Source organism: Aphelocoma coerulescens, chromosome 5 (genome assembly GCF_041296385.1).
Source record: "Aphelocoma coerulescens isolate FSJ_1873_10779 chromosome 5, UR_Acoe_1.0, whole genome shotgun sequence".
Taxonomy (NCBI): Eukaryota; Metazoa; Chordata; class Aves; order Passeriformes; family Corvidae; genus Aphelocoma; species Aphelocoma coerulescens.
In genome coordinates this window covers 45,613,014-45,633,870 of record NC_091019.1, presented here as the reverse complement: position 1 = coordinate 45,633,870, position 20,857 = coordinate 45,613,014, and the positions used below count along the sequence as shown (strand labels likewise).

At 47.5% G+C, this 20,857-nt stretch overlaps 2 protein-coding genes across 3 annotated transcripts; both read left to right on the top strand.

The window, feature by feature from the left end:
• The first annotated feature begins 114 nt into the window (after positions 1-114).
• Positions 115-15,617, top strand: VIPAS39 (VPS33B interacting protein, apical-basolateral polarity regulator, spe-39 homolog). Of its 2 annotated transcripts, XM_069017973.1 has the most exons (20): positions 115-411; positions 545-637; positions 1,102-1,201; positions 2,501-2,644; positions 3,633-3,671; positions 4,030-4,094; positions 6,133-6,189; positions 7,108-7,200; positions 7,880-7,913; positions 8,360-8,462; positions 8,551-8,578; positions 8,739-8,812; positions 9,351-9,426; positions 9,721-9,855; positions 10,325-10,366; positions 10,765-10,854; positions 11,249-11,335; positions 13,942-14,031; positions 14,331-14,435; positions 14,706-15,617. In XM_069017973.1, the coding sequence occupies exons 2-20, from the start codon at positions 545-547 to the stop codon at positions 14,724-14,726; spliced, it is 1,476 nt and encodes a 491-aa protein (XP_068874074.1). In that variant the 5' UTR covers positions 115-411; the 3' UTR covers positions 14,727-15,617. The 2 variants fall into 2 exon arrangements, with proteins under 2 accessions (XP_068874074.1, XP_068874075.1); XM_069017974.1 differs by lacking the exon at positions 10,325-10,366.
• On the top strand, positions 15,431-20,380 carry NOXRED1 (NADP dependent oxidoreductase domain containing 1). Its single transcript, XM_069018753.1, is given in 7 exon segments — positions 15,431-15,441; positions 16,563-16,698; positions 17,617-17,752; positions 17,755-17,816; positions 18,333-18,527; positions 18,529-18,679; positions 18,682-20,380. Coding segments are annotated over 7 exon segments (735 nt in total). The 3' UTR covers positions 18,726-20,380.
• The last annotated feature ends 477 nt before the right edge of the window (positions 20,381-20,857 follow it).

The window sequence follows — 20,857 nt, the reverse complement described above, 5'->3', positions numbered from 1 at the left end:
CACGCCCCCGCGGCGCAACCCCGGCTTATTGGTTCCGCCGGGCCAACTAGTTCCGCCGCCAGCAGCTAGGGCTGGGGCTGGTGCTCGTGCTCCCGTCCTGTTCTCGCCAGCCCACAGCTCCCGGAGCCCACAGCTCTCGGAATCGGTCCACAGCTCCCAGAGCCGCGATCCCAGCTGCCAGCCCAGACACCGCACCGCCGCGTATACCGCCCGCTGGGACTGGTAGTCCGAAGGCACGTCATGTGGCCCGCGGGGCACGCCGGGACTCGTAGTGCGTGAACGAGGAGCGGCCGCGACGCGCTCAGCGGGAGAACTAGAAGTCCCGACGTGCCCCGCGCGCAGCTCCCCGCCCCGCTCTGCCCTGCGCTGCCGTGAGGACGGGGGCGCTGCTGGCGCGGGAGGGGCGGCGAGGTGAGAGAAGGGCCGGGGGCGGCGGGGCCGGGACCGGGACCAAGACCAGGACCAGGACCAGAGGCGGGGGTGGTGCTGCCCCCGAGGCAGCCGCTCCTCCCTCTGCTGAGGCAGTCGCGCGGTGCCGTTGCAGATGAGCAGGGTGCGGGCGGATGAGGAGGAGTACTGGCATAGCTCCAAGTTCCGGGCCTTCACCTTCGACGATGAGGATGACGAGCTCTCGCAGGTAGGGAGGGTCTGACCCCGGGACTGGCGGTGAGACACCCTCGCCGGGAGGGCCTCCGTGGCCGTCCCAGCCCAGGACTGGGCCCTGCGGATCGCGGCGGGTTGATGCTCTGTGGGTGGATTGTCACCTCCTGCCCACTGCGGAGCGTACCAAGGGCTCCCGTCTCTCCCCCCACACTAGCCAGTCCGAAATTTCATGTGGTTCCTCGCCTACGCAGCAAACTGCATCTCCCGCTGGTTGAGCTGTTAGTGTCTGTGTAGATGTCCTTGGGGTTCCCAGTGGTGAGGAAGGGCTGCTTTGTCTGCTGAACAGCTACAGGACTAGAATAACACCCTGAGAAGAAGCAATGAAAGCTGAAGAAGCTGTATTCAAAGTTCTTTGGGAGATCGTTTGATGGTAATAGGAAACGAAATGCATTCTGCAATTCTGACGGTCCTTATGCAAACTCGTTCTTTTGTGTGTAGCTAAAGGAATCCAAACGGGCAGTGAACAGCCTTCGGGATATTGTTGATGATGATGATGATGACCTCGAGAGGGTCAGCTGGAGCGGAGAACCTGTGGGAAGTAAGTGTAGAAGTACTGCAAATTATCCTTGAGACAGAGGGAGTTTAAAATTGGTGTTTAAGTCAAGTCACTTAGGTCAGTGGTATTATTTGCTATCTAATCCTGCATGTCTAATCTGTTTCCAGTCTCCGAGGTCACATTGTGAGCTACTTGATTTACCAGATCCACTGAAAAGAGAGTGAGCAGAAGCCCAAATTGTGTAGAAAAGAGGAGTGCAGACAAATGGAGGGAATTCACTGTGTTTTTTCTAATATGTAGCCAAGCTCCGAGAAGGTATTTTGAAGGTTATGGATTGATATTCATCGTGCTCAGGTGGCCTGCAATATTCTAGGTGATCATTTCCTTCACACTGCTGCCTGAAATGGCACTATTTAAAGTTTCTGTGTTTTGACCCCACAGCACTTTAAGCAGATAATTCAAGGTTTAATGTGTGTTTATAGAATGAGTCTTACACTTGAAATTTGAAAGGAAGCTGTTAACATTAAGCAGATGTGTTTCTAGTGATAATGGGAGCAAGCTCATGGCCCACACACAATGCTGTGTGCTGTGCTTTTGAGTTCATGACCCACAGAATGTGTGACACTTGCTAACCAGTGTCAAACAATGAAAATTTATATATGGATCACCCAAACGATCTTCAAAGACTGATCTTCTTGTCCTTTGCTGTAGCTCCTCCCTCTGGTTTCTTTTCCCACCCAGGGTCTCTCTACCTATGGTGGTTTTTTGTCTGTCATCCCGATCGTAAAATATGTGTGTTGTGCAGATGTGTGAAAACAAGGAGAAACTGTGTCTTGAACAGGCAGGAGGGAGACATATGCATTGTTGCCAGCAGCATGTGCACACTGAGAGCTGTTTTGTCTGTGTGAGAAGGAAAGCTGTCTTAGTCTTCCAGTGTTCAGGAATGCATGGTCTTAGGCTTCTGCAATTTGAGGTAGGCCAGGGACTCTCTGTCTTGCTTTGTACTTTCAGAACAAGGACTATGCTTTGCCCCATGCAATAATATATAAATGGTGGGGGTGTCTATGTATTCTTTTTACACAAGCTGTAACCAGCTGTACAATGTTGCTGAAACCAGCCATTTCTGGAGCACAACATGCCACTGCTTAACAAGCAGCATTACATGAGACTGGGATTCCGCCTGGAGAGATGCACTGCGTCTGCTTAGTGCTGAGGGTCAGACTTGGCAAGATGTGCATGTGCAGAACTGACTAGCACACATTTGGTAATGTTTCTGCCATGCCAGAAGATCATTCTTTACAGACTCTTTATCGGTTAAAAATGACCTCTGTCTGCACACAGGTATCTCCTGGTCAATCAAAGAGACAGCCTCCAGCAGCACTAGCTCCCTGGATGGCCGAGACTCCAGCCTACAGAAGGGGTCTTCCTCCTATGCTGCTCTTCCCAAACAAGGTTCTTCCTACTCCCTAAGCAGCCTGTTCAAAGGTGAGGGTCATTATATACCATACTGACAAATGTGTTTTCCCTTAAGACTGTCAAGGGGCAGTTGTGCTATCTTATGTAAATGGTTTTATCTGAAATGTATTGCAAAACAGGGAAACACCAATCTTTTCTCAGGGTGGAAGTGTATTGCTCACTGGTCAGAAATTGAAGACTGTCTTGTGCAGTAGATTGCATGCTTTTGTGGAGTGGGAAGGGGCTTTGGAGATTACGGCTTCTTAAAATCCAGGTTCCACAGAAGAGCAAGGTAGAGCACAGCACTGTGTGGTAATCTGTTTGGTTGGTGGAAAAGAGCAGGCTGCAAAGGGACTGGCTTGACCTATGTAGCCCTCATTTGGTTTTCAGTTCTGTAGAGAAGACAGATTGATTATCCTTTATTTGGAGCTGCTGTTGGTGTTGGTTCAGCAAACACATGATAGTGGCAGTGGCAGCGTAGCCGGTTACAGGGGGAACTGTACAGCAGGCCTTGGGCAAACATACACAGCTTGCAGGAGTTCAGCTCTGTTCTCTCACAGCCGGACAACAAAGCAGCTTTTACTTTGTCTCTCTTTCCCTGGGGTGTTTTTTTACTCTCAACTTTGACAATAAAGTGATGTAGAAAGGCATCCAAATCGCAGCTCTGATGGACGGAGCTGTCCATGTTGCTGTGGCCTATGTTGCAGTGCTATGTGCTTGAGCCTCTGCTCTGCAGGTAGATGAGTGAATTCAGGCTCTGACCTCTCCTGGCCTCCGCACCAAGAGAGCAGATAGGGATGGAGCGTGAGGTGGTTTGCGATGCCACAGACAACTTCAACACCTTAGAGTGTAAGCAGGTGAGCCCCAGCTGTGCTGGTGCAGTATTAATCACTGTATGGAGTGGCTTGTTCTACAGTGGCATAGCTGCAGTAAACTGGCTTGCAGTCTAGACTTATATTCCCTGTGCAAGAGATGTTGCTGGTGAAGGGACAGTCTCTCATCAGTGTTTTTATTTCAGGACGAAACAAACTTCCAAGTTTTCAGTCCCTTTCAGATGGTAAGTTTCGGGTCCTCGCCTCATTTTGGGAGGGGTGCAGATTTACATGAAACAAAGCATTTCCAAAAAAAGGGGAAGTGTCATCTGCCTTACAGTGCAAAAAGGGAAACTGTATCATGTGCTATCTAAAAGTTCAATTATGGGTGGTTCTTTCCTCAAAGAAATTAAAGAATTGGCATGGTGATCTGGGGTAATTACTTATGTACAACTGGCAGCTGTTTATGTTAGAGCAATGCTGTATTGCCATTAGGTGCTTAAGTTTGGGTCTTCTACCATGAAAACCAAGAACGGGATGGGTTTGGAAATGGATGTGAATCAGAATTTTTATGTGCTGCTCAGCTGTGCCTTTCCCTCTCAGCCCTCACTGACACAGGAGTTAAAAACTACGCCCCAGAGCTGCGCAGACCGAGAGCTGAGTACAAGGTGAGCAGCTTGTGCGTGTTGTATGTCGAGATTAGTGGACTTGCTACTCCACTGGTTTCATGGGAAGTGAATAATTGCTGTTTCAGACAGAAGAGGACAATGCAGGGAATAGGACAGGGAACTGCAAAATGCAGCCTTGCAGTAATTTAGGTGTTCTCTGCTTTTGCTCAGAAGTAGGGAGCTTTCCTGGGGTTCTTGGTTACTCCTTTTAGTGAATAGCCCAGCAGTCTTTGTGGAAAGGATTTTTAAATAGTGCTTTGTCTGTAAGGTGCTTCATGCTGGGTCAGATAAACTGGCATCACATGTGGTTTTTACATTTTTTTAAATACGAAAGCTTTGAAATTTCCTGTTCATGAATCACTGGGACAGCATCGAGGGTGTTGTGCAGAGGCAGTGTTACAATTGGCAGGAATGTTTATCTACTAGATGTGCTGTGATAGGTGTTGGAGAATATAGAGGATTTTGGGACTGGGTGGATTCCTCTTACTAGGTGTGAGGCTGTAGTTCCATGTCCCTAGGTCCAGGCAGTAACAGGACTGAGCACATATTCCCTACAGATACAGACATGTACAATACTAACACAGCTGCCTGCATGGATTAACACCGACAGAAACTAATGCCTTTATGAACAGACACATACAGAAACCACTCAAGCTTGATCCTGAGCTTTCTTTCTGTCTGACCAGTTCCACTAGTAGAACATACACACACTCTATGGGTCCGTCCAGTAGCTGGTCTTAGACATCTGATTTGTTTTGTAGCTGAATCCCAGACCCCAGTCTCCTCCAGTAGCTGGCACTTGCATCCTTGAGCTGCTAGGGTTCATGGTCTGCCTATCCTTGGCCATCTGATGCTCCCCCGGTTGGTGTATTTATGTCAATTAGCCATTAGTGACATAACTTAACAGGCAGCACTTCCTCAAAGCTCAGCAGGAGAAACAAGTGTGCCCTGTTGTGTTCTATTCTGGGCCTGCAGAAGCAGCAAAACAGGAAGGAGAAGGATTATACAGCCCCTTAAATGCAGACGGGGTGTTGTAAGTGGGATGGAACAAAGAAGGGAAAGTTAGTGGCAGCTTTTGATAAGTGTCCTGATAGTGACAGGCTGAGAAGCTGCCTCTGTCCAGAGGTGCTGGAGGGAACCCTGGTGCTCAGGATATTTGACACTTAGCTGTACATTGATTTGAGAGACTCATGTGCAGAGGTCCCCTAATAGGACTGGGTCAGACCTTTTATCCCTAGATTTGGGCTTTCAGTAAATCTTCAATGGATTTTAGAAGTCCTCAGAGCTGGTTCTTGTTGCTCCCTTTCTCTGGGCCTTTTGAGGGAGAAAGCTGAATTGCAACCACTGGCTTGAGTGCCTCATGGAGACCTAGATGACTTTATGGTATCTGAGTTCAGGAGTGGCTCGGGCCACTATTGCTTTTTGTCCAGCTTTTATCGTAATGTCTGCAGGGGGAAAATTCTGGTCGTTGCAGCAGTGGTAGCATATTACCTTAAGATGGTCCTCCTACAGGCTTCAATGCCCTTGTCACATTGTCCTTGTGTTGTGCAACTCCTCAGGTGCTTGCCTGAGGCTGTTGTCCCTGCGCTCTCCATGCTGCTGTGGAAGGCTCACCAGCAGAAGTCTGTCTGAATTGTAAGAAGAGACTGACTCCTTACCCCTCAGTTTTGGGTTAGTCTGTTTTGCATGTATTTTGTTTGTCCTGAAAGCAACAAAATACATAGTTTTCAAGGAGGACAACCTGCTGCAATGCACTTCTTATAAAGGATATGATGACAGACCTTACTGAGGCAATAGAAAGGCTGTGTTAACATATGAGCCTTTAGTTTCCCTCCACACCAGCATGTGCAGAGTCTGAGGGCTCAGCATTTGCACCTGAACAACGTACGTACACATCCTACTAACACCTTCTGTGGAGCGGCTGGGTAAGTGTGAGTAGCTACATGTGGGCCATCACTAATGCAGCAGAAGTGGAAAGCAGCTTGGAGACTGCTGACATGATCTGAGGCTTAAGAGTGCTTTATTTTTCTTGTGGCAGGATTACAGCAGTGATTGGAGCCCCAAAGATACAGTCAGGCGAATGCAGAGGGGCAAGGTAAGGACTTTACTCTCCCACCTGCTTGTAAGAGATGGAGGGTGGGTGGTCCTAAACTGCTTTACACTTTCCTATGCTCCTGGCTGTTCTGGGAGCAAGGAGGGGATCTGTGTTGCTTGGAACACCTAGCAGGGATGGTGGTCTGCCTGTCTGTTACTTTGCCAGGTGGCAGTGATGGGATCACACTAGCTCAGGAGCAGCAGGAGAACTTCAGGGTTTTGTTGCTTTGTTTACTTGAGTTGTCCCCTCAGCAAGGCTCTGACAGTAGGTATCTGTACTGCTGTGTCCTTTCTACCCTTTCTGCTCCCTGGGGCTGGGTTTATTTTAAAAATCTGAGCGGGTGGGCCTTTATCTCCATTCTGAGTTGGTGGCAAATGGAGGGAGGAAGACTGAAATGGTCTTGGTTTCACTGGAGCTGTAATCATAGTCTCAGCCACCTCAGTGTGCAGTGAACACATAGGGAGATTGTGGTTTTACTCTGCATGTGTCTCCTTAAAGGCTGAGATGAACTAAAGGTTGAGAGAGGCCACAGATGTGGGGTAAGAAGAAGGTGGAGAGTTATGACTCTACTTTTCTGGTCTCCTTTGTGGAAAGGGGCCTGCAGAGTTCCCTCCTCTTGTCAGGGCTAGTGGTTTGTGGTGTACAGGAAAGTTTTGTCTTGTTACAAGGGTGTTTGTGCTGAATATACGTTGTCTGCTGTCCTAGACTGGGCAGTAATTAGGGTTCACTGCAACCCCTCTGGACAAATTTCCAGGGATTATGCAGCATGTGGTTTCAGCTAAACTTTTCCACTCATTGGGAGGGCGGTTATTCATGTTGCTGAAGGGTTTATGGGAGAGGAATAGATCCTTGGGGATTGGTTCAGCCTGAGGACTGTCTCATGTCCCACATGCCTACTTCTTCCTCTTCTATCTCTAGGTCTGCTCTCTAGAGAGATTTCGCTCCCTGCAGGACAAGCTGGTGCTCTTGGATGAAGCTGTGGCAGGGCACGATGGGAATGTCATTACAGCTGTGAGTCCGGCTGGGGCAATACAGGGCTGGGACTTCTGGGTGGCCCCACAGAGAATGCTTGTGAGAACGCAGTCAGCTGGCCACCCAGTCTTGCAAGACTAGGGGGTGTTCTTTAGTTCAAACCAAACAGTTACTAAAAAGTGCCAAATCTTAAGACTGGGAAATTCCCTATTCCTGCTGTCTTTCCTGCCACTCTGCAGAATTAATGTTAATTGATGTTAATAACAAGGAACCTGATCCATCAGCCTTACAGATTTTTGCCACTATTTCTTGAAGGTCAAGGTTTAATCTGCTCATTGCAGCACAGAAGATATGGGACCTGGGATTTGGGATCTGGGGCCTCACCAGTTTTTCTGGCTTTTAAAGTATCAAACAGGAAATTGGATTGTGTCAGAGCTTCCTTCATCCAGGTCTTTTAATTCCTTGGATTTTGCATGGAAAGGTTTTCCTTTGTAAATTTTGGTCTCACTCATCTAAACTCCAGAGTAGGAGCTAAGGCAAGCAATCTAGGTGGCTGTGGCCCAGGCTCATTGCTTGGCTTGAGTGTAGTGGGTACCAGAATTAAGTTCAGTGCTGTAAGAGCTGTGTTTTCAGAGCCCTTTGCAAAAGCCTTCTCTAAGCCTTGACTTGTTTGTTTGTCTATCTGTCTTAATTCTGAGCTGTCTCTCTGTGCTCACAGGTCCTGATATTCCTGAAACGGACGCTAAGGAGAGGTGAGCGTGACTGGGGCTGGAGTTTCTATACTGTGTTTCAGTTAAGGACAGAGGGGATAATTCTTTCACTGGGTGCGTTAGAAAGGGAGCATCTGGGGTATTGCTGTTTCACTAAGCATGAAATATTTTTGTAGCAAGTGTAATGTGGGAGGCAGGGAGGATGGTGATGCCCACAAAGGCTCCAGAGAGGATCTTTAAGCAGTGGTAGGTGGTGGTGATGGGATGAATGAAAATGAATCTGTAGCGGCAGCACGTGGCTGTGAATTCAGCTGTCAGCCCAGTGACTGGGCTCTTCTGTGCTCCAGCCTCCAAGACTGTGATTTGAGATGGGATAAGGCTGTTGAATCCTGCCAGTCACTTTCAACTCCATGCACCCTGCTAAGTCCCCTCTGCTTGATACTGCTTTCTTACTTTACCCACCTGCACATAAACTCTCTCTCCTGTAGAGATCTTGTTTCGGGAGCTGGAGGTGCGGCAGGTGGCCTTGTGCCATCTGATCCATTTCCTCAGAGAGACGGGTGAGCAGAAGTTCCTTCTGGATCTGCTCAGGTGAGGCTGTTGATGCATCTTGTGGCAGGGCTGAGCACACTGCTAGGAACCTGCCTCCTAGTTAATGCTTGCTAATTCCCTTTTGCAGGTTCTTAGACAGGACTGAGGAAGTTGCTGTGAGTATTCCCAGGAGCATAAGCTCCCTTAGTGCAGGGGGAGGCTGGTTGCAGAGTGTCTGGTAGTCAGGCAAAAGCTTTTCATCCCCATTTCACCCTCTGGAATACTGTATCTCCCAAATCCATGAGAACAGACTGCTTCTTTCCCCTCTTCCTCCAGCTGTCTCAGTACCGGGAGCATTTGAACATCCAGGATGTAGAAAAAAGGAGGGAATTTCTGAAAGGTTGCATTGGGTAAGAAAAAATGCAAATGCTTGGGAGGGATGTGGATTCTTCACAGATGGTGGTAGTAAAGAAAATTAGACCTCTGTCCCAGTGCCATGGCTTACATGGTTTGAGAGCTGATGTCGGTTTTCCCTTAGCGGGAGTGGGATGTTGTGGACACAATGTAGACCAGAGAGGATGTGGTGATCACTAGTCTAGCAGCTTTTGCTGCTTATTCAGGGGGAAAGATGCTGCAAGGGACTTTCTGATCATTGACCCTTCAGATTGCAATAGGTGAAAGTTTAGGCACTTGAGGAAGTTGATAGCATCCACTTTAGGTTGCTCTGTGAGAGGTGCCACATAACATTTCTTTGGAGCCTGTCTAGGACAGAGCCAGTTGGAGAGGGCAGCAGGTCAGGAACTTGAGTACCCACTAGCCATTCAAGCTGGGGAGAATGGGAGCTTGTTTGGTACGGAAAAAAAATCCTTCGAAGTGCAGTTAGAAGTAAATGAAGGATTCTGTACTTAAGAGTTGGTCACAGTGTCTCTTTCCTTCATGTCTGGCCAGGCTGCCATTTTCAGCTGAGGATACCTCCCACATCCAAGACCATTATACCCTGTTGGAGCGACAGATCATCATTGAGGTATGAAATCTTCTCTGCTGGTCAGGAGATGACTGGGACTACCTGTGAGATCTCTTGCTGTCCCTAACTTACACCACTTTGGATCTAACCAGCCTGCCCTGGCTAGTGTAGTTGTATTTGCTTTTCAGGCTGCTGTGCCAGGCACTTGTGAAATACTAGATCTGAGATTTGACAGCATGTTAGAGCTGTGCTTGCACATTGCTGTCATGACACTCTCTCTAGGTCTCTATCCCACAGCTACACAAGGAGCTGTCCTGGCTCATGGTCACCCTGACTGTCTTCCTGATTCCACAGGCTAATGATCGGCACTTGGAGATGGCTGGGCAGTCAGAGCTATTTCGGAAATATCCTCGCAAGGCTTCAATTCTCAACATGCCACTAGTGACCACCCTCTTCTATTCCTGTTTCTACCACTACACAGAGGCTGAGGTGAGGATGATGTGGCAGAAGACAAGGGTTGCATCTCATCCTTGTAGCCCTCAAGATGTGGGGTGGTCAAGCTGTGGCATGTTAAGGAAAGAAAGGGAAAGAGAGGTCATATTTCATCCCCTGGGACCAGTTTGGAGTTTTCCTTTGTGCTTCAAGACATTCAACCCAGCACAGTTTGTCAGGGAATTGCCTCCTAGAAACCCCTATAAATCCCATGAGGCTGAGATGCATGGTACTGGTCTTGGAAATGCTGGAGGTGCACCAGTTGAGGATGTAGGGAAACCAAACCAGAGAGCTAATGGGGTAGTATAGTTGCTCTGTTCTGCCAGTTGTGGCACTGACATGAGCAAAAAGCAGTAAAATCTTGAGAAGATTGCCCCTGTGAAAGGCAGATGTCTTATAAAAGGTGTCTGAATCCCGCCCGTGGTCTGCCCTGCTGAGTTTGCACTGACTTGTCTGCTTTCTCTAGGGAATGTTCAGCAGCCCCACCAACCTGAAGAAAACATTTAAGGTGTGTGAGTCTCCCCTGTTGTGGCAGCACTAGCTGAAAACATGCACAGACAAACTGTATGTAATGGAGGGGCTCATTAGGAGGAATTTGAGGGGCTCAGCACTGGGCTAGAGAGGGGGCCATGGCATTCTTTTTGAGCAGGACCCTTCTGGAGTCTCAGAAAGGCACATGGGAGCCGTGTGGAGACTTTCAATGGATGTACCCTGTCTGTAGCAGCACTTGTAAATCCCCACTTCCTGCTGTCTGCAGTGCTGTCCATGGCATCAGGCAGCATCTTGGCTGTTTGCCTGGCTGTTGGTGTGGATCCTGGCAGGGCTGGGGCAGATGCCATTCATGTCCAGCCCACACAGGCCTTCTGAGCTGTGCTACTGCTCTGACTGCAGCTTTCTGCCTTGCAGATTCCTGATAAGCAGTATGTGCTGACTGCCCTGGCTGCCCGTGCCAAGCTGCGAGCCTGGGGTGATGTGGATGCCCTCCTGACCACCAAGGTGAGCTGCAGAAAGCCTTGCTGGGGACACAGTCTCAATAACTGGTATCTGCTACTGATAGCTGGCTTGTTCTGGAGTTACTGGACAGACTGGTTTTATTTCAGCAGGGCCTCTGCTGCAGGGTGTTGCAATACTTTCCTCCTTTCCCTGCCCAAGACCTCTGCTGGGCCTGGCTTGGCTGCAGCAATAGGCTCAGAGAAGGGGTCTGCCCCTGAGCTCTGTTACCAAAGGGATTGCAGCCAGCCTGTATCCAGCCAGTGTGTGAAGGGCTCTGCCACGGGGTGCACATGGTGGCTGTGGAGTATGTTCCTGGCACTGGGAGAAAAAACCCACATTTTCTTGTGGCTGGAGGGATTGCCCTTTTGGGTTAACATAGGTTTGGTTCTCATTTCAGAACTGGCTGGGTTACACCAAGAAGAAGGCACCTATTGGCTTCCACCGGGTGGTGGAGATCTTGCAGAGGAACAGTGCTCCTGTGCAGGTGAGCCAGGAACCCCTGCTTATGTCCTGCTCTGTGTTGGGGTTTGGTGTGTGAATGACTCCTCAGGTGAGCTGCTTCCTAGCTGGAAGTGGGAGAAGCTTGCTGATCTTCTGGCTCTGCCAGGTGGACACAGCACTCAGGTGAGCAACCCATTCATCAACAGGAAACGTGAGTGCTATTGAGGGCTGGGTCCTAGCTCTGACTGCAAGAGGGACAGCTGGCCCAGAGTTTGCTGGGAACTCTCTTCCCATGTGCATTGCCACCTTTCTTTGCTACATTAAGTTTTCTCTTGCTTAATCTGGCTGGCAATGTTAACCTGATCCATAGGAACAAGGTAGCCTAAGACTGTTGATAGGAGGAAAAGTGCCAGCAAAACCTCAACTCTGGACATGAGGAGAACAGAGTTCAGGCTGCTCAGGGAATTGGTGAGATCCCCTGGGAAAATGTTTTTGCAGGCAGTGGGGTCTATTGGTCACTTTCTAAACATTACCTTCTAAGGGTACAGGAGCAGGAAATTCCCGAATGTTGGAAGTCAGGCAGGCAAAGCAGAAGGCCACCTTGACTGAATAGGAATCTTCTCCTGGAAATAAGGCAAAAAAAGAAGGTGTAGAAGTAAGGCCAAATGAAATGGGAAGAATACAGAGATGCTGCATGCCACTGTAGGGAGAAAATTTCGTGCAATCAAAGCTCTACTGGAGTTGAAGCTGGCCAGAACTGTGGGGGACAATAAACAGAGTTCTTAGAAATATTTCAATAGCAATAGGCAGTGTAGAAATAACATTGGCCCATTACAGGATGAGGATGGTCACCTCACAAACAGATGATGGACCAAGCAGGTCTCAGTGTCCTGAGCAGGAGGACCATGACTGCGAGAATGATCACTCCTAGTCAACCCTGAATTTGTGCAGGATCTGCTGCTCCAGCTGGATCCCTACAAATCTATGGGGCATGATGGGATTCATCAAAGAATCCTCAAAGAGCCAGCTGATGTCATCACAAAACCTCTCTCAATGATTTTTTGAGTAGTCTTGGGAATCTGGAGAGATCCCAGATGTCTGGAGTCTAGTTAATGTTGTCCCAGTTTTCAAGAAGGCAAGAAGGAGGACCCTGGAGACTGTAGGCCTGCTAGTCTCATTTCAGTGCATGGTAAAGTTATGGAGAAGATTATTCTGGCAGGTGTTGAAAAACCTGGAGCACAGCACAGTCACTGGTCACAGCCAGTATGGCTTCATGAGAGGAAAGTCCTGCTTGTCAAATCTGATTTCCTTTTATGACAAGGTAACCCACCTGGTTGATCAAGGGAAGCCACTCCATGTAATGTTTTTGGATTTCAGTGAGGATTTTGATACTGTCTCTCACAGTATCCTTCTGGACAAAATGTCCAGCACACTGCTGGATAAACAGGTGATGAGATGGGTGAGCATCTGGTTCATGGGTTGGGCATAAAGCGTTACAGTGAATGGGGTGACATCAGACTGTTGACTGGTCACTAGTGGGGTTTCACAGGGCTCCATCCTCGGCCCTGTGCTCTTCAACATCTTCATAAATGACTTGGATGTACGACTGGAAGAAGTACTAAGCAAGTCACAGATGATACAAAACTGGGAGGAGCTGTTGACTCCCTAGATGACAGGGAGGCTCTGCAGAGAGGCCCCAACAAATTAGAGGGCTGGGCAGTCACCAAAACCGTGTGGAGTTCAGCAAGGTGATGGATTCTGCATGTGGGATGGGGCAACCCTGGATGTATGGACAGACTGGGGAATGAGAGGCTGGAGAGCAGCACCATGGATCCTGGTCACTGGCAAGTTGAGCATGAGCCAGCAGTGCCCTGGCAGCCAGGAGGGCCACCTGTGTCCTGAGGGGCATCAGGCAAAGCATCACCAGCTGGGCAAGGGAGGGGATTGTCCTGCTCTGCTCTGCACTGGGGCGGCCTCATCTCAAGTCCTGGGGCAGTTTTGGGCACCACAATATAAGAAGGACATAAAGCTATTAGAGAGTGTCCAAAGGAGGACAATGAAGATGGTGAAGGGCCTTGAGAGGAAGCCATATGAGGAGTGGCTGAAGTCACTTGGTCTGTTCAGCCTGGAGAAGAAGAGCCTGAGGGGAAACCTCACTGCAGTCTATAATGTCCTTGTGAGGGGAAGAGGAAGGGTGACCAGTGCCAGGACCCAAGGGAGTAGCCTGAAATTGTGTCAGGGGAGGTTTAGGTTTGATGTTGGAAAGAGGTTCTTCACCCAGAGGGTGGTTGGACACTGGAACAGGCTCCCCAGGGAAGTGGTTACAGCATGAAGCCTGACAGAATTCAAGAAATATTTGGGCAATGCTCTCAGGCACATGGTATGACCCTTGGGGATGGTGCTGTGCAGGAACAGGAGTTGGACTCAGTGATCCTTGTGGGTCCCTTCCAACTCAGCTTATTTTGTGATTCTGAGCTTTGCAGGCAAAGCCTCTGGGATCTTAAGCAGTCTTGTCAAGGTCACATGTTCCCTAAGGAAGGGGCCAAGTCTGTGTGACCAGCAACTTTGAAAGGTTTTGGGACTGAGGTGAGGGAATGAGGCAGGAGAAACCTGTGGAAGAGAGCTGAGACATTCTTCCGTATCTCGCAGGTGCTGCAGGAATATGTGCGCCTGGTGGAGGATGTGGAGACGCGGCTGAACCTCGCTACCAAATACAAGTGCCATGATGTTGTCATAGAGGTAGATTCCTGCTGTGTGAAGAGATGGGACATGGGCCTGCTTTTTCTCTCTAGCTTTTCTGTTCTCTGCCATGTGCCTGGTGATGTTTGTTTGTCCCTGTGGCCTGGAAAGAGTGATAAGGTTCCCAAGTAGGAGTCCATGAGCCAGGAGAGTGGCTCCTAGCATTTGTGCTGTGAAATTGTTCTGTGTTGGGAACTGGATGGGGGATTGTAGAGTTGCCCTGCTCATCTGCAGGGCACCACCTAACGGTGGAAGTGTCCCTTTCCCTCAGCTGGGTGCTGGTTTTGCTCTTTATCTAGACCTACAGGGATCTAAAGGATCGTATCCAGCTCACAGCATATAAGTGCAAGGTGGAGCGGGGCTCTGCAGAAGAAGAGAAGATAAACAGCATTCTCAACAACATGGTAAGAGATGCTTACTTTTTCTTCCAGACACTCATCAGAAACAGATATAGATTAGTTGTAAGGGCATGGCTGTCCTACATACTTTCTATCCCTGCTGGGAAGCTAATGTTTTGTTTGGGGTTGCATTCAGGGTAGGAATGAATGGTTATACTGATAAAAATGGCACACTCTGGCTATAGCTGTCCTTGTCAGGGATTGGGAGTCACTAAGTTGGCCCCTAAGGCTCTATGCTCAGCATGGCTGTTAGTCATGTCTTGTTCTCTCTTTTAGCAAATCCGGTGGAAGAACTGAGCACTTGTGAAACAGCCTGTTTGGCCGTAGCCTCGTCACTGAAAGAGGGAACTGCAAAACCCAGTCCAGTGTCAACAGAGCAGCTCTGTTCCTACTCATTGCCTGATCAACGTTCGTTGGTGACAGTGGGTGCCTGTGGCTTGTGGGAGCGTGGCATTCAGGCTGGTTGAAGACAGCTACTAAAATGTAGCTGGCGAAACCGTGGTACTGATCCATCAGGGTTGATTCTTTTTGGAATCTGATTGTCTTTGGTGTGGCTGTAAGCCAGGCATCACTTGTGTGTGTGGAGGAAAGTTGCTGGGCACAGCAAGATTAATGTTTGCTCTTGGTGCTGCCTGAGCTTATTCTTGCAAGAGGAATGTGTCAGTCACACTTGTGAGCCTCTCCACTAGACAGTGCTGACCAGTCCCTGTAACAGTCAAGCTGGCTTGGGCATCACTAATCATGGCTGTGGCTGGAGTAAAACCTACCTGGACTGTGTTCTCCCCGTGTGAAAGTGTTGGGGGAAAGGACCAGCTGCACCTTAATTTTTTTTTTTTTTGGTTTGTTCTGGCTCACCCTAGGAAAAGAGGTGTGTGAACTCCTGCAGAGAGCCAGGACAACAACCTCTGCCAGTATCCTTCTGCTAGCACTCTGCAGCATTTGGAAGATCCCTTTATCAGGGAAAGACTAGTGTGGAGGTGGTCAAAGTCCTGATGGGTTGGATGGAGAGCAAGTAGGGACCTCTCTCCGTTGGAACAAACCTGCTGGCCCCAGCAGCTCTTTTCTCAGAAAGTGTTACGCCAGGAGGGATTGAAATGCACTTTCTCAGAAACACAACTCCTCAGGCAACTGTTGGCTTCATCCTTTCAGCACTTCAACTCTGTAAATAAAGCTGTCTCTTTCTCCTTGGGCTGTTTGTTTCCTTTCCCCACTAAGTACATTGTCACTCTTGAGTGCTAATCTTGAGCAATTTATCACCTCCCACAAAATGAGTTGCAGGGTGTTTTTTAATGTTTTGAAAAGCACAGTGCATGTCACCGTGGAGTGACATTGCTTGCAGCAGTACCTAATTTCACACCTTCAATGCCATCAGCACAGATTAATTAATTTTAACATAGGAGAGTTTGCTGCCACAGGGGGTCACACAAAAACATCAGTGTAAAATTTGGATTCCAGCCTTCCTGTTGCACTGTAAGCTCTCACTTTTTTTTCTGTTGGTGTTTTTATTTTTTCTTACAGAATCATTTGGGTTGGAAGGGACCTCTAGATCATCTAGTCTACTCTTGCTTTAGCAGGGTCACCTGGAACAGGCAGACCAGGACTGTGGCTATTTGGGTTTTCAGTATCACAGCTGGAGATGACTCAGCTTCTCCAGGAAACCTGTTCCTGAATTTGGCGACACTCACAGTACAAAGGTGGTTTTGTATCTTCAGATGGAACATCACATTGCAATTTGTGCCCAGTTCCCCTTGTCATCTCAGGGAAGAGAGGAAACAGGGATTATTAAATAGCTTTTTACAGATCTTGAAAACTAGCCAGGTTCCAAGTCTCAGCTGGTTCAGCTAAAGACTTTAAATCAGCCTGCAAGGACTGGGCCAGGCAGCTGAGCTCTCTGTATGTTATTCCTTTGTGTCACTCTGCTGCTGCCCTTTGCCATGTAAGAACAGTGATGGGCAGCTGCCAAAGTCCCTGTCTGCCACTTTGGGCAGGCAGACGGTGCTACTAGTCTGGTAGCAGTGGTTTGTTTCACCTGCATGTGGCAGAGCACAGGTAATTGTGTTCCAGGGCCCAGAGGTGCTGGTTGGTCACCTCTGCTGTCTCTCTGGGCTTTTGAGTCCCTTTCTCGTTGCTTAGTGCAGTAGCCCTGCAGAAGCAGAGCTTTATATGCTTTTATAACAATGCTCAGCTGCTGGCCTAGGAGGACATTGTGTTCCTCTGCTGCCTCCTGTCACACATGCTGGCTGTCTACTGTCATTTGTCCTGTCACTGTGTACAGCCTTAACACCTCCATCCCTCCCTGTAAGAAAAATGGACCATGTCATTTCAGAGCCTGGAACTGTCACCAAACTTGGGAAGAAATTAAACTCTCTGACACTATCTTTGAGATGTCAGTGAGTTGCATCACTTTATTCTGGCCAGGATGTGCAGTGAAAATCATTCCAGTTGCACGTCCCATGCAAGACTTTTCACATATTTTTACATTTATAGAAAACAATCTTTGAGCGAACAAGCTCTATGTCATGAGTGTCCCCAGTCAATTTTTTTTATGCTGGCAGACTCAAATCAACACGCACCTCATTCTTCTTAACACATACACACAAATTATTTTACATACTGCATTGATGCCTCCTTTAGAGTTAAAAGAACTCAAAGCATCTGGGCAAATTCACCATAACAGCTACTAACTTACATGTGGCCTAAAAACACTTCATAGTGCACCTTTCACCACACAGTTTCACTACAGGCTTTACTGCAGGACTCAAACCTGCAATTTCTGGGTTTTACCACTGGATGGGACTCGAACCCATTGTTTCTACAAAAGGGGACCAGAAACATCGGAACAACCACCCTGTAATTACTGCATTGCTGAGTGTGCCTGAAGCACCATGGTGCTCACCATGCCATCATGGCCCAATGGTTATATGACTTTATATGCAGCCTGTAAAGGACTTCTCTTTACTCAGTAGACTGAGCTACATAAAAGACAAGCTATATTAGACTTGTTACTGTTAGTTTTAGCATCCCTCACCTAAAATGGTCCTAGGTCAGAGGTTTCAAACCAAACAGGTCTGATTGTCAGGGTGATTCCTCACAGCAGTGTGAGATAAGAATATCTCTTCACATCTGTGTGCACACTAGTAACTGATACTTGATTTTGTTCATCCTGCAAGGAAAATTCCATGAATAGCTGGTGGTCATTTTTTATGCAGGCCTGAACAGCATCATGTGGCAGAATTTGCCTCACCAGAAGGCACTGAAACTACGCAATGACCTCAGCTTTCCTGCATGCTGCCTCATCTGTGCAGAGCAAAAACCTTCCTGCCCAAGTTTGTGTGCAAGAGTTTTGTCAGCAAAGATTTTGCCTCTTCAATTCCTCAAGAGGAGAGAGTAGAGGGTTGAATGCTGAGGTACTGCTTGTCTCTTTGCTCTGCAACTTGCCTCATCTCACATAAAGCATGGGCTGCCTTCTTGGGTTGGAAGGTGCTGAACTCTGTGTTGTCCTTAGGACGCATCTCTGCCAGGGGAATTGCCTTAGATGATGTATTCACAATAGAAGACCTGGACTGAGTTATTTTGCCCCTAGTTCCTGTTTGGCTACTTATCATGCTTGTCTGAAGCCACTGATCAATACTAGGGCACAGGATGCTAAAAAAAAAAAAATCCTCTGGGAATATCTAGAGAGGACAGTTCTTGGGGGTAATGATCTTATGACAGTTCATGAACTAGACTATTGAGGATGTTAAGTCAGGAGAACACTGCTTGAGGGAAAGGATTCCTGCTTTTGCAGGACTGTTCTAGAGCCATTAGTCTCAGTTATACTTCACTTGGCAGAGTGATGCCTGGAACATTTTATATTCAAGTCTCTGAGTCTGTTTCTCAAAGGCTCAAGAAAGAGTTTTGTAGTCAGACACTGAAGAAAACCACAGTTACATTATTAGGAAGCTGCTTTGGACTGTTGTTGCCCATAAATGTTTCCACTTGTTTTCCCTTGCCAGAACCTTCCACTGGTTTGACCTGACAGCTGTGCCACTGAGAACGTATCTCTTTAGCCAGCTGTTAAAAAAGAGAGGGCTTGTCTGGTGCTACCTGATGCCTGGTGGTCTTACTGCACCAGGCACCCTCTGGAGACTGGCCTACAAAGCAATGTGGGCTGGTCAGCACCAAGACATCTCTCACTTCAGCCGTAGTGGAACCTAGTGTGATACTGGATGACAAGTCTCCATTCTCCACAGCTGCTTCCAACAGTTTCTCAAAATTCCAGAGGAAACTGCTGAGTATGATTCTAAATTCTCATAAACCATACTGAAGCCCATGAGGAATGCTTTGCTGAGATCTCATCCCTCATGGGACTAAGCAGTACAAGAACCGGCACTGTTAACTCTCAGACTTTTTAAACTATTCCAGCCAAAAATGTACACATTTTCTTCTATGAGTTTCACTCTCTACACTGCTCAGCAAACTTGCTTATCCCTGGTTGCCTGAGCTTTTCTATTTTTTTTGGTCTGAATTTGCTTATTACATAGTCTGCTTGGCCTGTGAACTGCTTCAGTTTTACAGTGTTTCTATTGCAACTTCAATACAAAACTGAACTACAAAACCAAATTAGAGTTATTTTGTAGTGGCTACAGCTTCAGTGTAACAAACTAAACAGGATCAGGCCCAGTCTTTTTTTGCTGTATCCCATGGGGGATCTCAAGAAAGCCATTGAATTCTGACAACATACTAACGATTTTGTCAGGTGCACTCTTTCTGTTGAGCTAGGCTTTCATCAGCACTTCTACTTCCTTGCTGGTGAGAATTCATCCCATCATCACCACCACAGACTATATGATATGTCCTTCAAGGAAAAAGGAAGTAACTGGATAGTCTGTCCAAATCCACCTGGGACAAAGCAATTTTTACTCCCTAAATTCTCTAATTCAGTATTCTTTTATACTTTCTGCCACCATCTATCATGTGTTTCAGTAGTGTTTACCATGATAAAATACTGCTTGCCTGGTTTTGCCTCACAGGAAATCATTTGTGTGGTGAGGCCAAGGATTAGTTTTGCATGTTGCACTTAGACCCCCTTGCTTAATTATGATTGTTGACAGCAGCTGTTGGCACACCTGTACACCAGTTATTGTATATGCCATTTATCTTACATCTGGGCTTCGGAGCAAGCCTGGTCTGCAGACACTGAAGCCTGGGAGAAATCTATTCACTTGAGCATCTGGGAAGTTCTTATCAATTGCTTGTGCTTAAAATATGTCTATGATTGTTTTTTGGTCTCTTTTAATCAACTGTGAAGCAGAAGTGAAAGACAGACAGTGCTACAGTCTATTCTACAACCTCCACTTCACTTGGTTCCTGTAAGCAAATGAAGGATTGCAGAAAAGATACAATGTGGGAATGGGTTTAGGTGTAATCAAATGTCTAAGAGCTGCAGTGGCAGTGCAGTGCACAGTTTTTGGAATGGTGAAAAAGTGGAACTGTACCTCCTTGAACAATCTGCAAGGTAATGAGGGTACCATCTGCTGTGGCTGCTGGGCTTCTTGCAAAGGCAAAAGTGCAGCATGAGTCTCTAATTCTGCCTCTGCATGTCCTGCGATGCAGGGAGAGCATCCACTCCCACCATGGTCTGGGATCCTTGCAAAGAAGGAACTGTAGTATAGGGCTCCAGTCCTGCTTTTTGGATAAACTGTGAGAAAGTGAGGGCATCTGCTTTCTTTCCTGTCGGTGCCTTTCTCTCTAGGAAGAGACCCATATTGTCTCTGTATGGGAGTGTGATGGATCTGCTGAAGAGAGGCTCCTCAATCCCCAGCAACTCTCTCACGTGTCGTGAAATTTCCTGAAATATAAGACAAAACACCAGAAATTCTCATTTCTCAAACCAAGACAACAGGGCAACAGCTAAAACCATCCATTCCATGTTATAGCAGCAGGAAAAATAAGTGATATTCTGAATTTTGGTACAGTTTCATGCTTGAAGTTGCAACACATGGGGGATCTGAACCCAAAAGCCCCATGTGACAATGTAAAAGCAGTGCAGATCACTTTCTCTCCAGATTTACTATCAGGGATGGTATCACATCTGGTCTCTTAGTGGCGTAAATATAGCTCTGCTTTCCTCCTTGTACTTCAAGGACAACAAGTTATGGGTGAATGAACTGCAGTCTCTTCTGCTTAATACAAAATCATGGATGTTTGTTAAATTATAATGTGAATGAAAATCTACACAAAGGTGTAAAAAATTATTAGCAAAAAGTCATATTATTCATTTAGAAAATGATGAGAGTATGGTTGTCTGAGCCAGCTGGACCTGGAACTGTGAATGAGCAGTCCCTTGTCATTGTTTTTGAAGCAGCTTCTGAGAATTTAACCATCTAATTTGACTGAAGCTTCAAAATACAATTTGCAAGGTTTTACTGACCTTTCACAGTATTTGC

What these genes read in the sequence shown, in the direction of transcription:
- VIPAS39 (XM_069017973.1), top strand. Translation starts at nt 545, where the DNA reads ATGAGCAGGGTGCGGGCGGATGAGGAGGAGTACTGGCATAGCTCCAAG. An exon ending in CCTAAGCAGCCTGTTCAAAG is followed by an intron (nt 2,645 to 3,632) that starts GTGAGGGTCATT and finishes TTTTTATTTCAG; the next exon opens with GACGAAACAAACTTCCAAGT. An exon ending in GAAACGGACGCTAAGGAGAG is followed by an intron (nt 7,914 to 8,359) that starts GTGAGCGTGACT and finishes TCTCTCCTGTAG; the next exon opens with AGATCTTGTTTCGGGAGCTG.